A 15,919-nucleotide genomic window follows, 5' to 3' on the forward strand; every position below is an offset into this window, starting at 1 on the left:
CACATTTGCACACTTTGTAAAGACAGAGTAATTAGGGACCCTTTAGAACCCAGATCAAATGTTACCTCCTTAATTAAGCCCTTTTCTGAAGGATTTATTTCATCTGAATGCCCACAGCATCCTAAATTTCATGGCTCTTACAACTTTCCCAGTTTTATTTTATTCAAATGTGTGTGAATATGAAAATCAATCTCAATCTAACACTTTAAAATTTCCCCTAACTTCCTTGAACACAGAATCAATACTTTAGATACAGTAGGCATTCAATAAATAGTCATTAAATGAATAAGTGAATGAAATGCCATCCCAGATAGCTTTTGGGAAACCTTTCCTAAGGGCTGTAACAGTGCTACATCCTACAGTGTAAATCATTAATTTTAGGTTCTTATGAAAGTATAAAATCTCTTCCCCAGAAAGGAGGGGGAGACAGGCATTTTATTACACTACATTAGTAACTTCCTTATAAACACACAAGACATTCATTTGAAATGCAGTTTTCTTGATGAGAAACCTGATTCCCCCAGTCTTCAGTCTGGTTTTTCAGAGGGGGCTATGCAAATGAGGAGGAGAAGCAGGCACAGAAACTTCAGCAGACCTTAATCTGGGGGAGGATGTTGGAGCCTGAGGAGGAAAAAAGCTAGGGTTGATGACAGGCATGATACTTGCAGGTAAAAGAGAAGCCCCCAAAGCTTTGAGACATTCGCCCACAGCTTCTGCTCTGCACCCTTGACGTCACTCACTGGTGCCATTTTCCCTCCAGCACTGGAGTGGGGACAGGAGATGAGTGGTGTTGGTGGTGCTGTGGGTTTGGAGAGCATGTATTTATTACTGGTTTGCTAAGGAATTGTGAATCTAAAATTCTCACCTCCAGGCTGACTGTTACAGTCATGATCATGGCTGCTGGCATGACACGGTAACCCTAAGTTGTCTGCCTAGGCAGGTTTATGATAGAGACAGGCTGCCAGCAGGTCCCATCTCCTGACTTTTTAGCTTGTATCTCAGCTCAGCCAGGCAAGCATCTGTCATGTTTTCTAACAAGTACAATCAACACCCTCTAGAGCATCAGTTCTCAACCTGCATATCACGACAAAGGACCTTTTCCCAGGAGTCGCATATCAGGTATCCTGCATACCAGATATTTACATTATGATTCATAACTAGCAAAATTACAGCTATGAAGTTGCAATGAAAATTTCATGGTTGGGGGTCACCACAACATGAGGAACTGTATTAAAAGACTGAAGCATTAAGAAGGTTGAGGACCACTGATCTAGAGACTCCCTCACTAAAAATGAAAAAAAAAGAGAAACTTAAGAGTTGACAAAGCTCTTAGTCGGTCACAGAGGGAGAGTATAACTAATGCTTTAAGCTTCCCCAGTCAGCCTGGGATAAAGGTCTTGCCAGCAGCCAAGCTCCTCTCTAAGATATAAACACTAAACTCACTGCATTTAATGGGATTCAGAAGAGGGCTGTATGAAGGACTGAAAGAATTGCTCATCAGTCCCCGTGTGTATGTGTTTTCTCCATCCTTTCAATCCTGTCTCAGTTCAGGTACTGCTGACTCATTCTGCAAGGACTCACGCTGTCAGGGGACTCAGCATATGGCAAATGCCTCAGTGACTTCAGATCTATTACAAATAGTTGTGGGAGGAAGGAATTAGAGTGGGGCTCCCTGCAGTGACGATGATGTGTCATTTCACTGGGGGCCATGGGTGCCTCTTGGACACATCCAGAAAGCATTCAATTTCCTATGCTTTTTTTCCTCTGCTTTTAGCACCAGAAAAGCTGTACTGGTCCCTTAGACATCTAAAACACCCAAACCTATAAAAGAAAAACCAAATCTGAAACTCCCCAAGCCCACCAACCAACAAACAACTTTTGTTCTTTTAAATTTCATGATGTAGATTTGTAGCACTTTAAAGGGACATCTTTTCTCTCATTTCCAAACCATTACATAAAACCATAGATTCTAACTGGTACCTCTTTCTAGCTGGCCTTGTAGTAAGGACTTCTACTCATTAAACATATTTCACCTTGGTAACAGAAAAGGCTGTGCACTATTTTTAGTGTATTATTACTTATCTCTTGCTGTACCTCTTGGAAGTAAACCAATCTCATTTACACAAGAAAAAGTGAGTCATACAGAATTAAAGGACCTACCAGTGGCCCGGACTAAATCGTCAGAGCTAGAATTATTATACAAATTTTAATTTGAATCCAATGGTATCGCCACTAAGTCCCATGGTTCTCAGGATCTTTTCATCCTGAAAGGCCAGACCCACAAGCAAGCAGGGTATACATTATCTGAGCAGGTGGTGGGCTGGGCAGAGACAGGTCTAGAAGACTAAAAGGATATGAATCCTAAGGCTCACTGTGTTAATAGCCCTTGATGTGATCTGGGATAGGTCATTTCACTGCTCTGAAACCTCCAGGAGTGCTCACGGTGCAAATTACATTCGGCTTTGTGTCATATTGTTCGAGCACGTCTCCTCAGTCCCCCTCTGTAATCTCCACAGCATGTAGTTCAGGGAGAACACTGGCACAGAGTTGGAAGAGCCTGGATCCAGTGTGTGCATGGTATCCGGTACAGATTGCTTTGCTTTTTGAACCTTGTTTTCTTTCTCTATAAAACAAGAATAATATTCTCCCTCTCACAGGCTATTGTGGAGATTAAATGATACAACATTTGTGAATGTCTTCTCCCAGAACCAGGCACATAGTAAGCACTGCATAACGCTGAATGAATAAATGAATGGCCCTAAGTCAGGCCCTTCGAGTGCTATGTTAATTCTTAAAGCCCACTAGGATACTGTCAAGTTCAGCAGAGCACACCATAGCAGTGACTTCCTGCATAGTACTCTAATGGTCCCCAAAGGCAGAGAGAAATTTCATAGTGTCACTGCCTGGTTATACCTGTTCTGGGAATACAGTAATTCATTTTCCAGTGCTGCCAATCTATTACCTTTCACCAAACACAAAATTCACTTTAAGAGGGGGCAGAAACACAAGTGCCTTTCTGTTATATAGAGGTTGGAAGAATATATTATTAAAATTGAAACCAACTTCTCTGATTTCTTAGGCAAAAATCAGATTGGAAGCCAAAGAGCTATTTGGCCTTTGCAGACCCTGGCTAGTGATGCCCTTGGGGGAAAGGGGAGAGCTGGAGCCATTCCAAACTGTAGTTGCAGTATTGGTGTGTATATTTACTGCTCATGCCTATGTTCTCCACACTTGTTTCTATTCTCTAGCTAAACCTTGAACAACTCACAATTTACCCAGAGCACAGTCTAATTTGTGTAGAGTAAAATAGAGGCACATATCTCTGCTTCTCATTTCCTAATCATATTTCTTCCTGCCCTATAAAACCTCTTCTTCAGTGCAATTGCACAGCTTTTCAAACTTATGTGGACAATAATGACTTGTTAACAATAAACATGCCCCTAGACCTTCCCTCACCCTGTTTTACTCGGGACGGCCTCACTAAGATTCAAAGCTGAAATCCTGCCATATAGTTAGCACCTGGTACAGCTCATCACAATATAATATCTTCTCCCAGATGATTGGAAATCTGTGCAATGCTGTCACACAATGAGGTGTGCAAGAAAAAGTTTGGGGATTGATTTTCATCATTAACTTGATATTGCATGGTTTTTGTGGGACTTAAAAAGAAATGCATTTTTATTACTTTTAAGTACTGCACATAGAGTAACTTCAACTTATCATATTTTGGCAGTTATTTTTCTCGGGCAGGATGTATTTTAAACATGTCTATGTTGGAGTGTCTGGTGGATCATTTAGGATCAGTGTCCTGTTGCTTGATGAAATCCAGATCACTTCAATGAAATCCAGATGGGGAAACTGGGTCTCTGGCAATAGCTGCCAGATCTTCTCCATATGAAATCTCTCTAGTCTGTATGCAAATTCAAAACTCCATATCCTGGAAATCCCAAACCAATCAAGTGGCGCTCAGCTTCTTAGTTACTGGACTAAACACAGGGAAGCGATTCATTCTTCCCTGAGGAAATAAGCATTTCTTACATACATCTATCTTGGCACAAAAAGGGCTGGCTAAGCAAATTAATAGTGTAAACAGGATTGCACTGGGGAATGTTTGTCCTACTTAGGAGAATAAACTTTTTATGCACTTTGTGCACATCCACTTACATACAAATAATTGATATGCTAATTACAAATGATTCTTAAAGCCCCTTCCCTGAGGTGCTGTTCTATGCTGTTAGTCTATTTTGAATTACTAGCATGTCCAATGCTTGAAAGTAATAAAAATGCATTTAAAATATTCCATGATTCAGACTGGCTTTCCTCTAATTAGGCTGAGTTAGTGAGGCTTGCCTATATTTAAATAGGATAGATATTTTTTCTACTTCACCCCTCATACATTTAAGATGCCCCCATTGCCTTCCCATTTCCCCTTCTCCTGGGGATTCTCCTGCATGGAGCTGGTACACACAAACTCCTTCACCCCAAGCTCTCACAGAACTGCTCTCACAGCATCTCCAGGCAAACACCGCCCCTTTTCTCTGCTACTCCCCTGACCCCCACGCCCAGTTCACTTGCTAACTTAACTGGTTAGGTGATAGGTCTTTTTGTTAAGTACCAGTGGATATGGATCTTTCCTGATACTATAATAGGCAGCAGTGTATGCAGACGAAGGTCCACCCAAACTCAGCACCAAGCTTCTTCATCATGTAGTGGAATCTAGCTTTAACTGAACCTCTGTATGGTCCAAGTCAACATAAGTCAGTTAAGACAGCTCATGCATCAAAGTAGCTGCTAGGTGTAGGGAAGTATTAGGTGTAGCCATTCAAACCGTATCATTAAAGTACAGCGTCAACAGTTTTCCAAGGCAGGACTGAAGGGGCAGGGCAGCAGCTAAAGTCTAAGGGGAGGGTAGAATTACAATGCAAGTGGGAAGCACATGGTGGAGAGAGCAGTGGAATAGAATTTTGACGTTAGAACATTCCATTGAGCACAGATATAGTCATGTTTGGGATCCTTTTCAGAGAAGTCCTGCGTTAAAGGCTATGATTATCAAGATTCCATTTAGGACAAGGTCTTCTTGCCTCTGGGTAGCTTCAGAATATGTTCTAGCATTTGAACCTATTAAACTGTTGCCAGAGAATCGCATCACTTTCTCCAGGGGCAGGGATCAGTCATCACTAAGAAAAGAACAGGGAAAATGCACACCAGAGTAGCACCGTGACCCTTCACAGAATCTCAAAAGCATGTCCTCCTTGACTTAGATGGAAAAAAAAATCACCTGTGAAGACTTCTTTGCTTCACACAGTGAGGCAGGCTACTTGGTGAAGTTCAGATGAGAGAAGGAAGTGAAAATTGCATTGCCCCTCTAACCACATGCATTTCAGGCCCTAAGGACTAAGTGAAGGAAAATACCAGTTCTCACTACAGTGTCATACAAGTCTTCCAGACATGCATGGTTAGCTTATTGGCTCAGGACAACTCAGATAATGAAGCACAGGATAGCTCCCTCCAAATTATCCTACATAGCGAGGCTCTTAAAGCCTTTTGACTTTAATATTTTAAAAGACACATCAAACCAGGAAGAATAAATGAACAGCCCACTTTGGCCTCATTTCCACCTGTGGCTAACATTATCAGTGAATTTAATTAGTGTCTGACTCATCTATTTTCCAGAAACAATAGGCAATTTTACATCTGCTACACTACAGAGAGGCAGGATAGAAGTTTATCAAATCGAACAAAAGCTTGTAATAAAAATACCTTACTTACAGAGGGCCAAGTTCCAGAGGCACAGCTTACAGAATGAATTGGCAGCTTTTGTTACCTTTATCACTGGACCAAAGTGACTAGTGATTATCCAGGCAGTGTAGCTGTGACCCAAATGACAAGAGAGGTAGGATAATGGTGTGATGAGTTTCTGCCAGTTCTCCAATTGTAATGAAAATGGAGATGAAGATGGAAGTAAGTCTATGTAATTATTTGTACTCAAATACAAATTCCAGAGAGTTCATCCCTTTTCATCAAACTAAAGAGAATTTCAAAAATTCGTACTGCTTAAAATATTCCTGTGTGAATGTGTGTGTGATGCACTGCTGGTGCCACATCATGAAACCCAAAGGAGTAAATTAGAATTGCTGGGCTCTCTTTTACTGACGATCTACCTGTTTCTAAATTTCAATGATACAGAGGGCCAAGTGCCAGATGCAAGTCCAAGCGGAAGGTAATTTCTAGAAAAACCTATCATCATTAAGACATCTCTTCTTTAAATATTAACGTTAAAAGTCAACATCGAAAGGAAATACTTCCGTTAAATCTCTCTTAGAGACAGCTTTTGATTCTCTCCTTTTATTCAGTAGATTACTGATGGACTAGTTTGTGGAGTGTAGATGGAGAATCTCTACCCTATATGCATATGGCCTCCTGCCAGGACCACAAGGTGCCAGAGGTTTTGTCATACAAACTTGGGTGGGGGTAGAATAGGGGGAAGAGGGAATCATAGGATAGAAGACAGATCAGGTACCAGAGTGACCTCGAGTGATCTAAAGGGATAACACCAATTGGCAAGCTAAGCAATGGTGGAGAGACCACCTCGAATGCCCATTCCTGATAATGAACTTGATGTCTATAACCATCCGGGAGCCTCCATCCAGGGACTGATGGAAGCAGAGGCAAACACCCACAGTTAAACACTGAACTGAACCCAAGGAACCCAGTGACAGAGAGAGAGAAGCGATGAGCAAATTGGCAAAGAATGGGCTGGCAAAACCAGCAGAGACAGCTTATCTGAACAGGGGGAGAGCTCTTGGACCCCAGACCGACAGTGGGGAGGCCAGCATGGGACTGATCTGGACCCCCCAAATGTGAGTGTCAGCGAGAAGGCCTGGGCAACCTATGGGGCCCTGGGCAGTGGATCAGTGTCTATCCCTGGAATACAAACAGTCATCATGTGCCTATAGCACAAAGAGGGATGCTCTCTCAGCCTGGACTCTTAGGGGAGTGCCTGGACCCTACCCAGAGTGAAATGACAGACTCTAGATATCCCCTATGTGGAAGGATTTGGCAATAGGGTGGGAGGGTGGGGGGGGGGAAAGGGAGTGCGGGAGGAGGGGAGGGAGAGGGAACTGGGATCGACATGTAAAACAAGCTATTTAAAATTAAAATAAAAAATGATAAAAAAAGAAATAAACAGTTTTTCACAATACTAGTCTAAAAAAGGCACATGAAAAGAATGTCCTTCCCTAGGATGAGCTCTATAAAATGACAGAAGATGCCATTCACTGTCTACAGTAGGAAGTCAGAAAATGAAGAGAAAGGAGAACTCAGAGTCTCCATGTTCAAATTTTAATCAAGAATTCCGTATCTAAGATGTAAATTTGGGAACATTTATTCTTGTTTTCTCTTCACAATATTACAAATGAAATCTTGAAGATTCTTTTCTGGCAAAAATCTCAGCTGCACGTTTATACACACAATAGATTGTGTATTGGAGATATCATGTGATTCATTTGCATAAAGCTAACTGGCTTACTTTTTAAATGTTTTCTGCAATCTCCTACAATAAAGTTTTCCAAGAAATCTTAGGATGGTATCTTTTCAATGCTTATAACAATTAAATTTCACACTTCTGTGAGATACTTTAGAGACAACATAGTCGATGGCTAGGGAAAGACAAAGGTTCAAAGTCTGGCTTCATCACTTACTGGATGTATAACCTTGGAGAACTCAATACTTACTGTAGTTTCATAAAGGCATTATTAAATGCTTTTATAGAGTGTAGAATGTCACAAAGATCAAATGATACAATGCATACTTTTAGACATACTCCTGTAAGTACACATCTAGAAACATGTTGCAAGGTTTCTGTCTCAGTGCCTAGCGTAGTGTCCGCTATGTAGTAGATGATACATTTTTGTAGAATGAATGAATAAAATAGTTTCTTCATATTTAAACATGCACACATACCCAGAATAGAAATACATGTCAACTGTTTAGCAAAGCATCTGTATTCACAGGTAGCTTCTCTCCTCTCCTCCACCCTCCTCCTTCATGTTAACTAATGTTTCACAAATAATATAAAGTGAGGAGCTGCTCAGTTCTTTTGCAGGAAGGTCACAGAGGCTTTGGAGAGGTAAATATCGGTCCCAGACTCACAGAAATTCATTCTGCACTTAAAATACCAAGGACTTCTAGTTCTGAGGTGATGTTCAAGTCAGAGAACAGCTCTTATACCATAAACAATACTATAAAGACACTATATTAAGAATCAACTGTATATGTGTATTTTCTTGTTCTTTGTTAGATGTGATGCTGAGTATCCACCCAGGAATAAAAACTTAGGATTAAATACTGTATTCTTTTAACGACCCTGCTGTTGTCATAAAGAACAAGTACTCTCTAGGTTGGCTACTCTGTCCAGCCTAGTAATAAGACCACAAATGTTCTTGAAAAGCAGGCGATAAACTTTAAAAAATAATTTGATTCCTCAACACTGCAAACAGTTTGAATTAAAATAGGTCTAGTGTTCTTTTATAAATGTAAAGAGGCAAAACCATTAATTTGGGGTAGGCCGGAAAGATGGAAACCATGTCAAACATATCCTAACTACCTGCAACTCCAACTCCAGACGATTCAACATCTTCTGGCCTCCACAGGCACCCGCAATCATATGAACATATCCACACACATTCATATGAATAATTAGAAATAAAAAGAAATATTTAAAAGAGATTAAAAGTTTAAAAATTCATTTAGTCTTTGAGTGACTGAATTTTTCTTTAGGTCAGTGGTCTTTGATTGAGACCAAAGGTTTTCTTCAGTTTTGAGCTACATAGTATAAGACACAGGACACAGGTGAGTAATAGCCCAGGGACCAACTATAGGTAGATTTTTATTTTAATGAATAGCATACAAACCATAGTTCACTAGAATAAGAATATTTCTCAGGATAGCTTGATATTTCTTAGCAAAATCCTTGTGTATGGATATAGACTGCTACTGAGTGGGAGCTCCAGTTTAACAGAATCTTTCCTAAGTCCTCTTAATGGAGAATTTGTTCAACAGTATCTCCTTTGGGTAATATATTTATGCAGTATCTTTATTATCTCAAAGCTGAGCAGTTGAATATTCCTTTTCAAAGATTTATTTATTTATTTTATATGTAGTATTTCTGCCTGCATGCATGCCTGCTTGCCAGAGGAAGGACCAGATCTCATTATAGATGGTTGTGAGCCACAATTTGGTTGCGGAATTGAACTTAGAACCTCTGGAAGAACAAACAGTGCTTTTAACCACGCTCTTAACCTCTGAGCCGTCTCTCCAGCCCCACAGCTGAACACTGTTAATAAATCAACTTTTTTCTTTGAGACAAGGTCTTATGTAGTCCAGGATGGCCTCAAACTCCCTATGTAGTGAAGGATAACTTGAATTCCTTATCCTCCTATGCCTACCTCCCAAGTGCTAGAATTACAGACACGTGCCACCATACCTACTTTATGCATTGCTGGGGATGAAATTCAAGGCCTCATGGATGCAGGCAGGTAAGCACTGTCAGCCAACTGACCTTTATCTAAGTCCTAAAATTGTGACTTCTTTTTCAAATTTTTACTGTCAACTTCAGTACATGTACCCACACATATTACAAGCACCTTTTGTATAGTTATCCTATTATACAAGCAGATATCTAGTAAAGAGCAATTGCTGGTTGTTAGAGGTGCAAAATGACGGCTAGGATACAAACTAAGAAAACCTATCATGACTCTGAATTTACTCATGTGGAAGTCAGCATATGACATGGCAGTTCACAGTAGGCAAGCAGTTGGTTTACCCTGCTATTACTATTTGAACTAACAGCAAAGAAGTAGTTGTTTTTGTCCTTGTCTTGAACACTTCTTCACTATGACTGATCCCAAAGTAATCAACACACATAGAATTTTAGGCAATAAGCAAAATATTATTAAGATAATCTTATAACACACACATGTATAACTAGAGAGCAAGCAGGTTAAATATGGGGAGAACAGTACCTCCTTGTTTATGTATAGTGTATGGATACACACACACACACACACACACACACACACAGCCACACCCCCAGTTCTATGTGCACTTTTAGATGACAATGCTTAACATTCCTTTCCTCCAAACTTTGTGAGTATGCTATGGAGGGTTTTCTGAGTTATGCATAATTTTGATGGGATTATTATTACCTGGATTTAAAAAAATCTCTATACTGGAGCCATAAGCTTCCATTTGAGGGAAGAGACATGCTGACAATAGTAATGCTACTATTCCTTTATTTTGGCTGACAAAGGGCTTTACTTACAATTCCAACTCTACTCACTCCCATAAAACTTACAGGAACCTTGTGAAAATCATGGACCTCTGCCATAAATATCAAATGACTCAGGGATATCTAATATGAAATTGTCATTACAAAAAAACCCCAAAACAAAAACTCCAGATCTTTTGATGGTATTAGAAAATATTAATGTAATGTTTTCATATCCAGTCTATTATAAGAAGAAATTTTAAATATGGGAAGCTTGGTTTTTTGATGAAATTATTAAATCCTTGCCTGACTACCTGGCAAAGTATGAAAGGTCACAAACAATGAAAAGGCAATCTTTTTTTTAAGGAAGGGAGGAAAGATTAAGATAAAGAGAGAGAGAGAGCGAGAGAGAGACAGAGAGACAGAGAGAGAGAGAGAGGAAAAACAGAAGGGAAAGAGTTTCAGTGATTCCTACAAAGAAAATCAGCCAGGAACAAACTAGCAATTGAGAGACAATGCAGAACCCAACATCATCCATTTAGCTGCTAAGAAGCTTCTATCTCCATAGTGAGTGCTGAGCCAGAGAACCAGTGGGTTTATGGAACAAAACAGGTAAAAAGGACAGAGCAGACAGGTGGTATGACTTTCCTAAAAGATCAGCCATTCCTCAGGTAGGTGATAGGTCAGTTGTCACACTGCTTTTTAGAGACCAAAACAACATGAAGTTGGATGGGGGGGATCTGGTACAGAGGAAAAAATATAATAAAAATATTTCCAGGTGGTGGCGGCGCATGCCTTTTATCCCAGCATTCAGGAGGCAGAGGCAGGCGGATCTCTGTGAGTTCGAGACCAGTCTGGTCTACAAGAGCTAGTTCCAGGACAGCCTCAAAAGTCACAGAGAAACCCTGTCTCAAAAAACCAAAATAAATAAACAAACAAACAAATATATAAATAAACCTGGGGGCTGCTAGTCTGGGTGATCACCGTACGCGCTACTCATGAGGCGCACCAGGCAATTCTCGGCTTTATAAACTGAGTGTCAGGTTCTTTAGTTGACAAGCTACAAGACTCTTTACTGAACGCTAGCCTGCCGTACTCAAAGCCAGCAGTGTACCATGATGCCTGTGGCAAAATGGATTCTGTAAAAGAAAATCATATGTAACCTTGGGGCTATATTTACTTTTAAAATGCTTCTAATTATGTTTAATACCAAGCCTATATTCAGCATAAATTGCCATAGCATTAACTTTTTGAAAAATCATTTATAAGAAATTGGTGCACATAAAAAAAGAAAATAATAGAGAAGAAAAGAGACATTTTTATGACTGAAGGATAAACAGTAGCCTTCCTTCAGGAAAGGAGATGCTTAGAAATCCTCAAATCAGCACATAATATTCAGTTTTTTCCCAGGCAGTGAAATGCCAGGCTGATGGGGGATAAAGGAAAATCACATGAGGTTTTATGATTGGCAGATAACTCAATAGGGGTACATGTAAGGTGATCCACTAGAGAGGGCCAGATATTCCAAAGTATGCTTGTGGGCTGGTACATTATGATCTTCCAATTAAGACCCAGGAAAGAGCTCTAAGAAACCTGGTGGACAGTTCCTTGAAGAGAACAACTTAGTGTCCTGCTATGGGGGAAAAAAGGCCAACAAAATGTTGGGCACTATCAAGAAGGAGATTAAAAGGCAAACAAAACAATTTTCCCTTTACAGAGAACCACAGGACTTCTTCATTGGTAATGTTGCATAAGCAGTTCTGATCTGCACATCTCAAGGACAGAACAAAGCCTAAGGGAACAAAGAAGGGCAATTAAATCATCAGTAACAGGCTCAACGATTTTTTCCAGCCTGACAATACAGAGTTATCCGAGGGACACGGTGAAGATTGTGAAGAGGCTGAATGACTGCAGGATGGCTTGCTTTACTAGGCCTCTTAAGCTAAAAGGCACCTTTGAAGTTTTTATTCCTCATAGTTCTACTCTGTTTACACAACTGCCAGTGATGGTGACCAGTGCAGGCAAGGCTCCTCTGGGAAGTCCCTGGTTTCCACTAGCAATTGGGAGAAATGTGAGCTGGGTGGGGGTAGGGACTAAAAGTGTTTCCACCCAAACTGTTCACTTTCAGTGGGCTTGACTAGTGGACTTCTAGTCAGATTTACCTTGACCACTGCCACTGTCAGCAGTAAAAGTGTACCTGACCAAACTTAATTTTTATGAATATGAGTTTAACCTCTCTCCATTCTGTGGGACTCTCAACCCCAATCAATGCTCTACAAACCAAACTCCCTATATACGTGTATGATGGTAATTTGATTCTTAACTATGGGTTAAAAAGAAATTTGGGTGGGGGAGGAATGTAGGTTAGTATATAAAAAGCCCTGGATTCTACCTTCAGCACAGAAACATTTCCTCCTCTATAATCCCCCTTGCTCTTTCTCTCTACACTATTAAAAGTGTAGTCAGGAACCTGAATAGGTAGAACACAATAATGAATGGTAAATAATTAACATCAACTCCGATATTCATGCTAGTGCAGAAAAGAACATCTCTATGAGAAAAAAACTGAAACACACCCTGTCGAGCTAATGAAATGATACACATGCAAGAAAGTACCAGTGAAAGTATTCCCCAGGACAGCCTAGAAGCTTTTATTCTGGGATGGTATTTATCATAGCTTTTATTCTGGGATGGTATTCATCATACTGTGTAGCAGGTTAGGTCAAACCTCTTGTCTCTGGTCCAATTGTTTTCTCCAACAGAGGATGGTTACCAGCTTAAAGAAGCATAGTAAGTAGTATCTAAAAGCTATGTGACCCAGGCATGGTGGCACAGGCCTTTAGTCCCAGCTCTTTGAAGGCAGAGACAGGCAGATCTCTGTGAGTTCAAGGCCAGTTTGGTCTACATAGAGGGTTGCAGGACAGCCAGGGCTACATAGAGAAACCTTGTCTTGAAATAAGAAAAAGTAAAAGGTATGTGAGAATACAATGGTTTCATTTTCCAATTGTTCCTTGAAAACAAGAATTGTGAGATTGAAAAACATTGCACCTTTCAGAAATCCAATATACCTGAAACTAGCTCAGTGTTACTGCCATACCTTTCACAGATGTGATAGTACTTCTCATCCTGTATGCCATCCTGAATGGGCACATTGACACTGTAGTACCGTCCCTTTCCCAGGCCAACATCAGACATGTCACCTGTTCCTGTAAAAGACAGGAAGGCTATGATCAGTCATCAGGAACACAAGCACTAGAAAGCACAAAGGACTGTCCAAGAGCAATTGAGATAGCGAAATGGTCAATTAGGACAACAATTCTAAATTCTTGGTTGTTTCTGAGGAGATAAAACTATGGAAATAATCTAGAGAAATACTAATTACAAACAATGTCGTGGAAAGCATGAAAACAATAAGGAAACTGAGAAATATTAATTTATATCTTACTGGATGAAATAATTAATAAGAGCTAATATCACATGTCATTTGCAGTTATCAGAATTACATATGATATGTGATAAAAAATAAGTGATTTGTCTGTTGACAGGCCATAAAATTATCTGGAATTAAACTATTCATTGTCATTCCCTTTGTCATTGTCACTTACGGTGACATGAGTTAAAATTTTGCATAGAATAGCACAAATAAGGTGTTAACAGCATGGAAATACATAAAATAGGATATAAGAAACATGTAAAAGGGGCTGGATAAATGGCAGCCATTAAAGGCTAGGCTCACAACCAAAAATGTAAGAAATATGTAAAAGAATTGTAGAATTAGACATGTAATATAATCGGTAGTATGCAGTTGACTTGCCTGGAAAAAATCCTGGGGAGAATTTGTGCAGGGACACAGTCATAACTTTGGATGTAAAACTGAAGGCATCTTGCACACCTACCAGAGAGAAAAGCCAGGAGGATCACTTCAGATATGCAACTCGTGTTTTCAACACAGGAAAATGTAACAAGTAGCTATGGGAAGAAGGTGAGAGGAGACGGCAGCTGTGATAGATAATGAGTGGAAAACTAAAAGAACACAAACCGCTGGCTTCTGATTTCAGTAATTACGGATGCGGCAGACCATAGCCCAGATTCATGACAAACTCTAACTGAGCTTCTCCTTTCCAAGCAACAGGACACCCAAGTTCACCCGAATTTCTATTCTAAATGGCATGAAAGAGCAAGAGCCCAGAACTGAGGCTCTATCCACAGTCCTGAGTATAGAAAAGTGGCACCAGCAAGGCAGGTTCGTGGTCTATTTTGTTTAAATGTTTCTAGTTAAATCCTTTAAAATATAATTAATAAATGCAGTGCCTCTTTATAATACAGATTTGGTTATAAAAGTGGGGAACCCAAAGTCCCATGAGCACTAAGTAACTTACATCTTTCTTCTGAAAAAAAAAATAGTATTGGCCCTGTCCCTAAACAGCTCCTGTATAGGAAGATGTTGCATTCTGTTTATTTATTTACTAAAACAAATATTTGCATTTTGGAACTGCTTAAAGGAAGTGAGAGAAATACAATTAAATTCTTATAACCCAAGATAGTAATAAAACTTTAAGGGAGCTTGCTGTCACCAACTTCAAACCGGTTTGGTATGTGCCCAGAGTAGGGGGCACCTTCAGTTGTTAATAGCAGCTTTAAAACCATTTTAAAGCCTGGAGGAAGATGGAGGGGGGAACTTTTGTAGACAGATGTCTCCTTTCCACTTAAACAGAAAATGAGGATGCCTGGGAGATAAAAGTTTAGATTCAAAATAACCCTCAAAAGCCACTACTTATGTGTTGGCCATGCTGCCCAATGCTGCCCCTTTCCTCCTGGGATCTCAATCATACTCACTCTGAAATGGAAGGACTATTAGCAAATCCAGGTACTGTGTTCCTTTATATTACAAACAAAGATATTGTCTCTGTGTTGACTTAAATGTATTTAAGTCTTTATTAGAGGCCAACAGAGACCTTAAAAATATGAACTCTATTTGTATATAACAGGTATGTTTGAATTTCCCAAGCCTTGCGTTTTGCCCTAGGGAGGTAGTTAAAGCCAGTTAAAGACTCTAGGCAGAAAGCATTAAGTAAACAAAATAAAATAAATGAAAACACCATTTCAACAGAGGTAGAAGTACTAAACAAGGGCACTTTATGAAAATGCTAATGATTTATACATCCAGAAATGTAGCAATTTACATTTCTACCAATCCTGTATGCAAATTCCTGTTTTCTACTGTGATGACTAATGCTAGCAGTTATTTCTTTTAACTCTTGAGCAAAATAATGGCTCTAAGTTGCATTTCTCTTAGTATTAGAGCATTGAGCACCATTTCATGTGTTCAGTGGCCATTTGTGTCTTGTCTCACAGTAAATGCTATCAGGCATGGTTTAAAAAAATTGTACTTTAAAAAGGACATAAAGAGGCAGGGGATGAGAAGTTAGTAGGAAAGAGGAGTGAGGTTAGGTAGGGAAAGGTGAGGGTGGGTAGGAGTGGCTAGTGAAGCCATCACAGGATGCTAGCGGTAGAATCATGGGAGATTTAAAATAAAGCAAATGTGTAAGGGTTTGGCGGTAGGGCAAAGGTCACAGGAAGGGAGGTGCTGAAGACGAGAAATAAAGTGAAATGAAACACACCATAAAAGTTGGCTGAAACAGGAAACTCTAA

The 15,919-nt window shown here is 39.9% G+C and overlaps 1 protein-coding gene across 4 annotated transcripts in view; it reads right to left on the minus strand.

Moving 5' to 3' along the window:
* The window catches only part of Hdac8 (histone deacetylase 8), a 226,750-nt gene that overhangs the window by 136,671 nt on the left and 74,160 nt on the right, over positions 1-15,919 (minus strand). For all 4 annotated transcript variants that reach the window (XR_005876782.1, XM_021233603.2, XM_005081213.4 and 1 more), the window contains exons 6-7: positions 14,082-14,159; positions 13,365-13,473 (exon numbers count right to left, since the gene is read on the minus strand). Coding sequence is in view for 3 of the 4 variants with exons in the window: in XM_021233603.2 (XP_021089262.1) it covers positions 13,365-13,473; positions 14,082-14,159 (187 nt within the window). In the remaining variant the exon portion in view is untranslated. The remainder of the gene's footprint in view (positions 1-13,364; positions 13,474-14,081; positions 14,160-15,919) is intronic.

The sequence above is a fragment of the Mesocricetus auratus genome, unplaced genomic scaffold, assembly GCF_017639785.1.
Source record: "Mesocricetus auratus isolate SY011 unplaced genomic scaffold, BCM_Maur_2.0 Super-Scaffold_100003, whole genome shotgun sequence".
Taxonomy (NCBI): domain Eukaryota; kingdom Metazoa; phylum Chordata; class Mammalia; order Rodentia; family Cricetidae; genus Mesocricetus; species Mesocricetus auratus.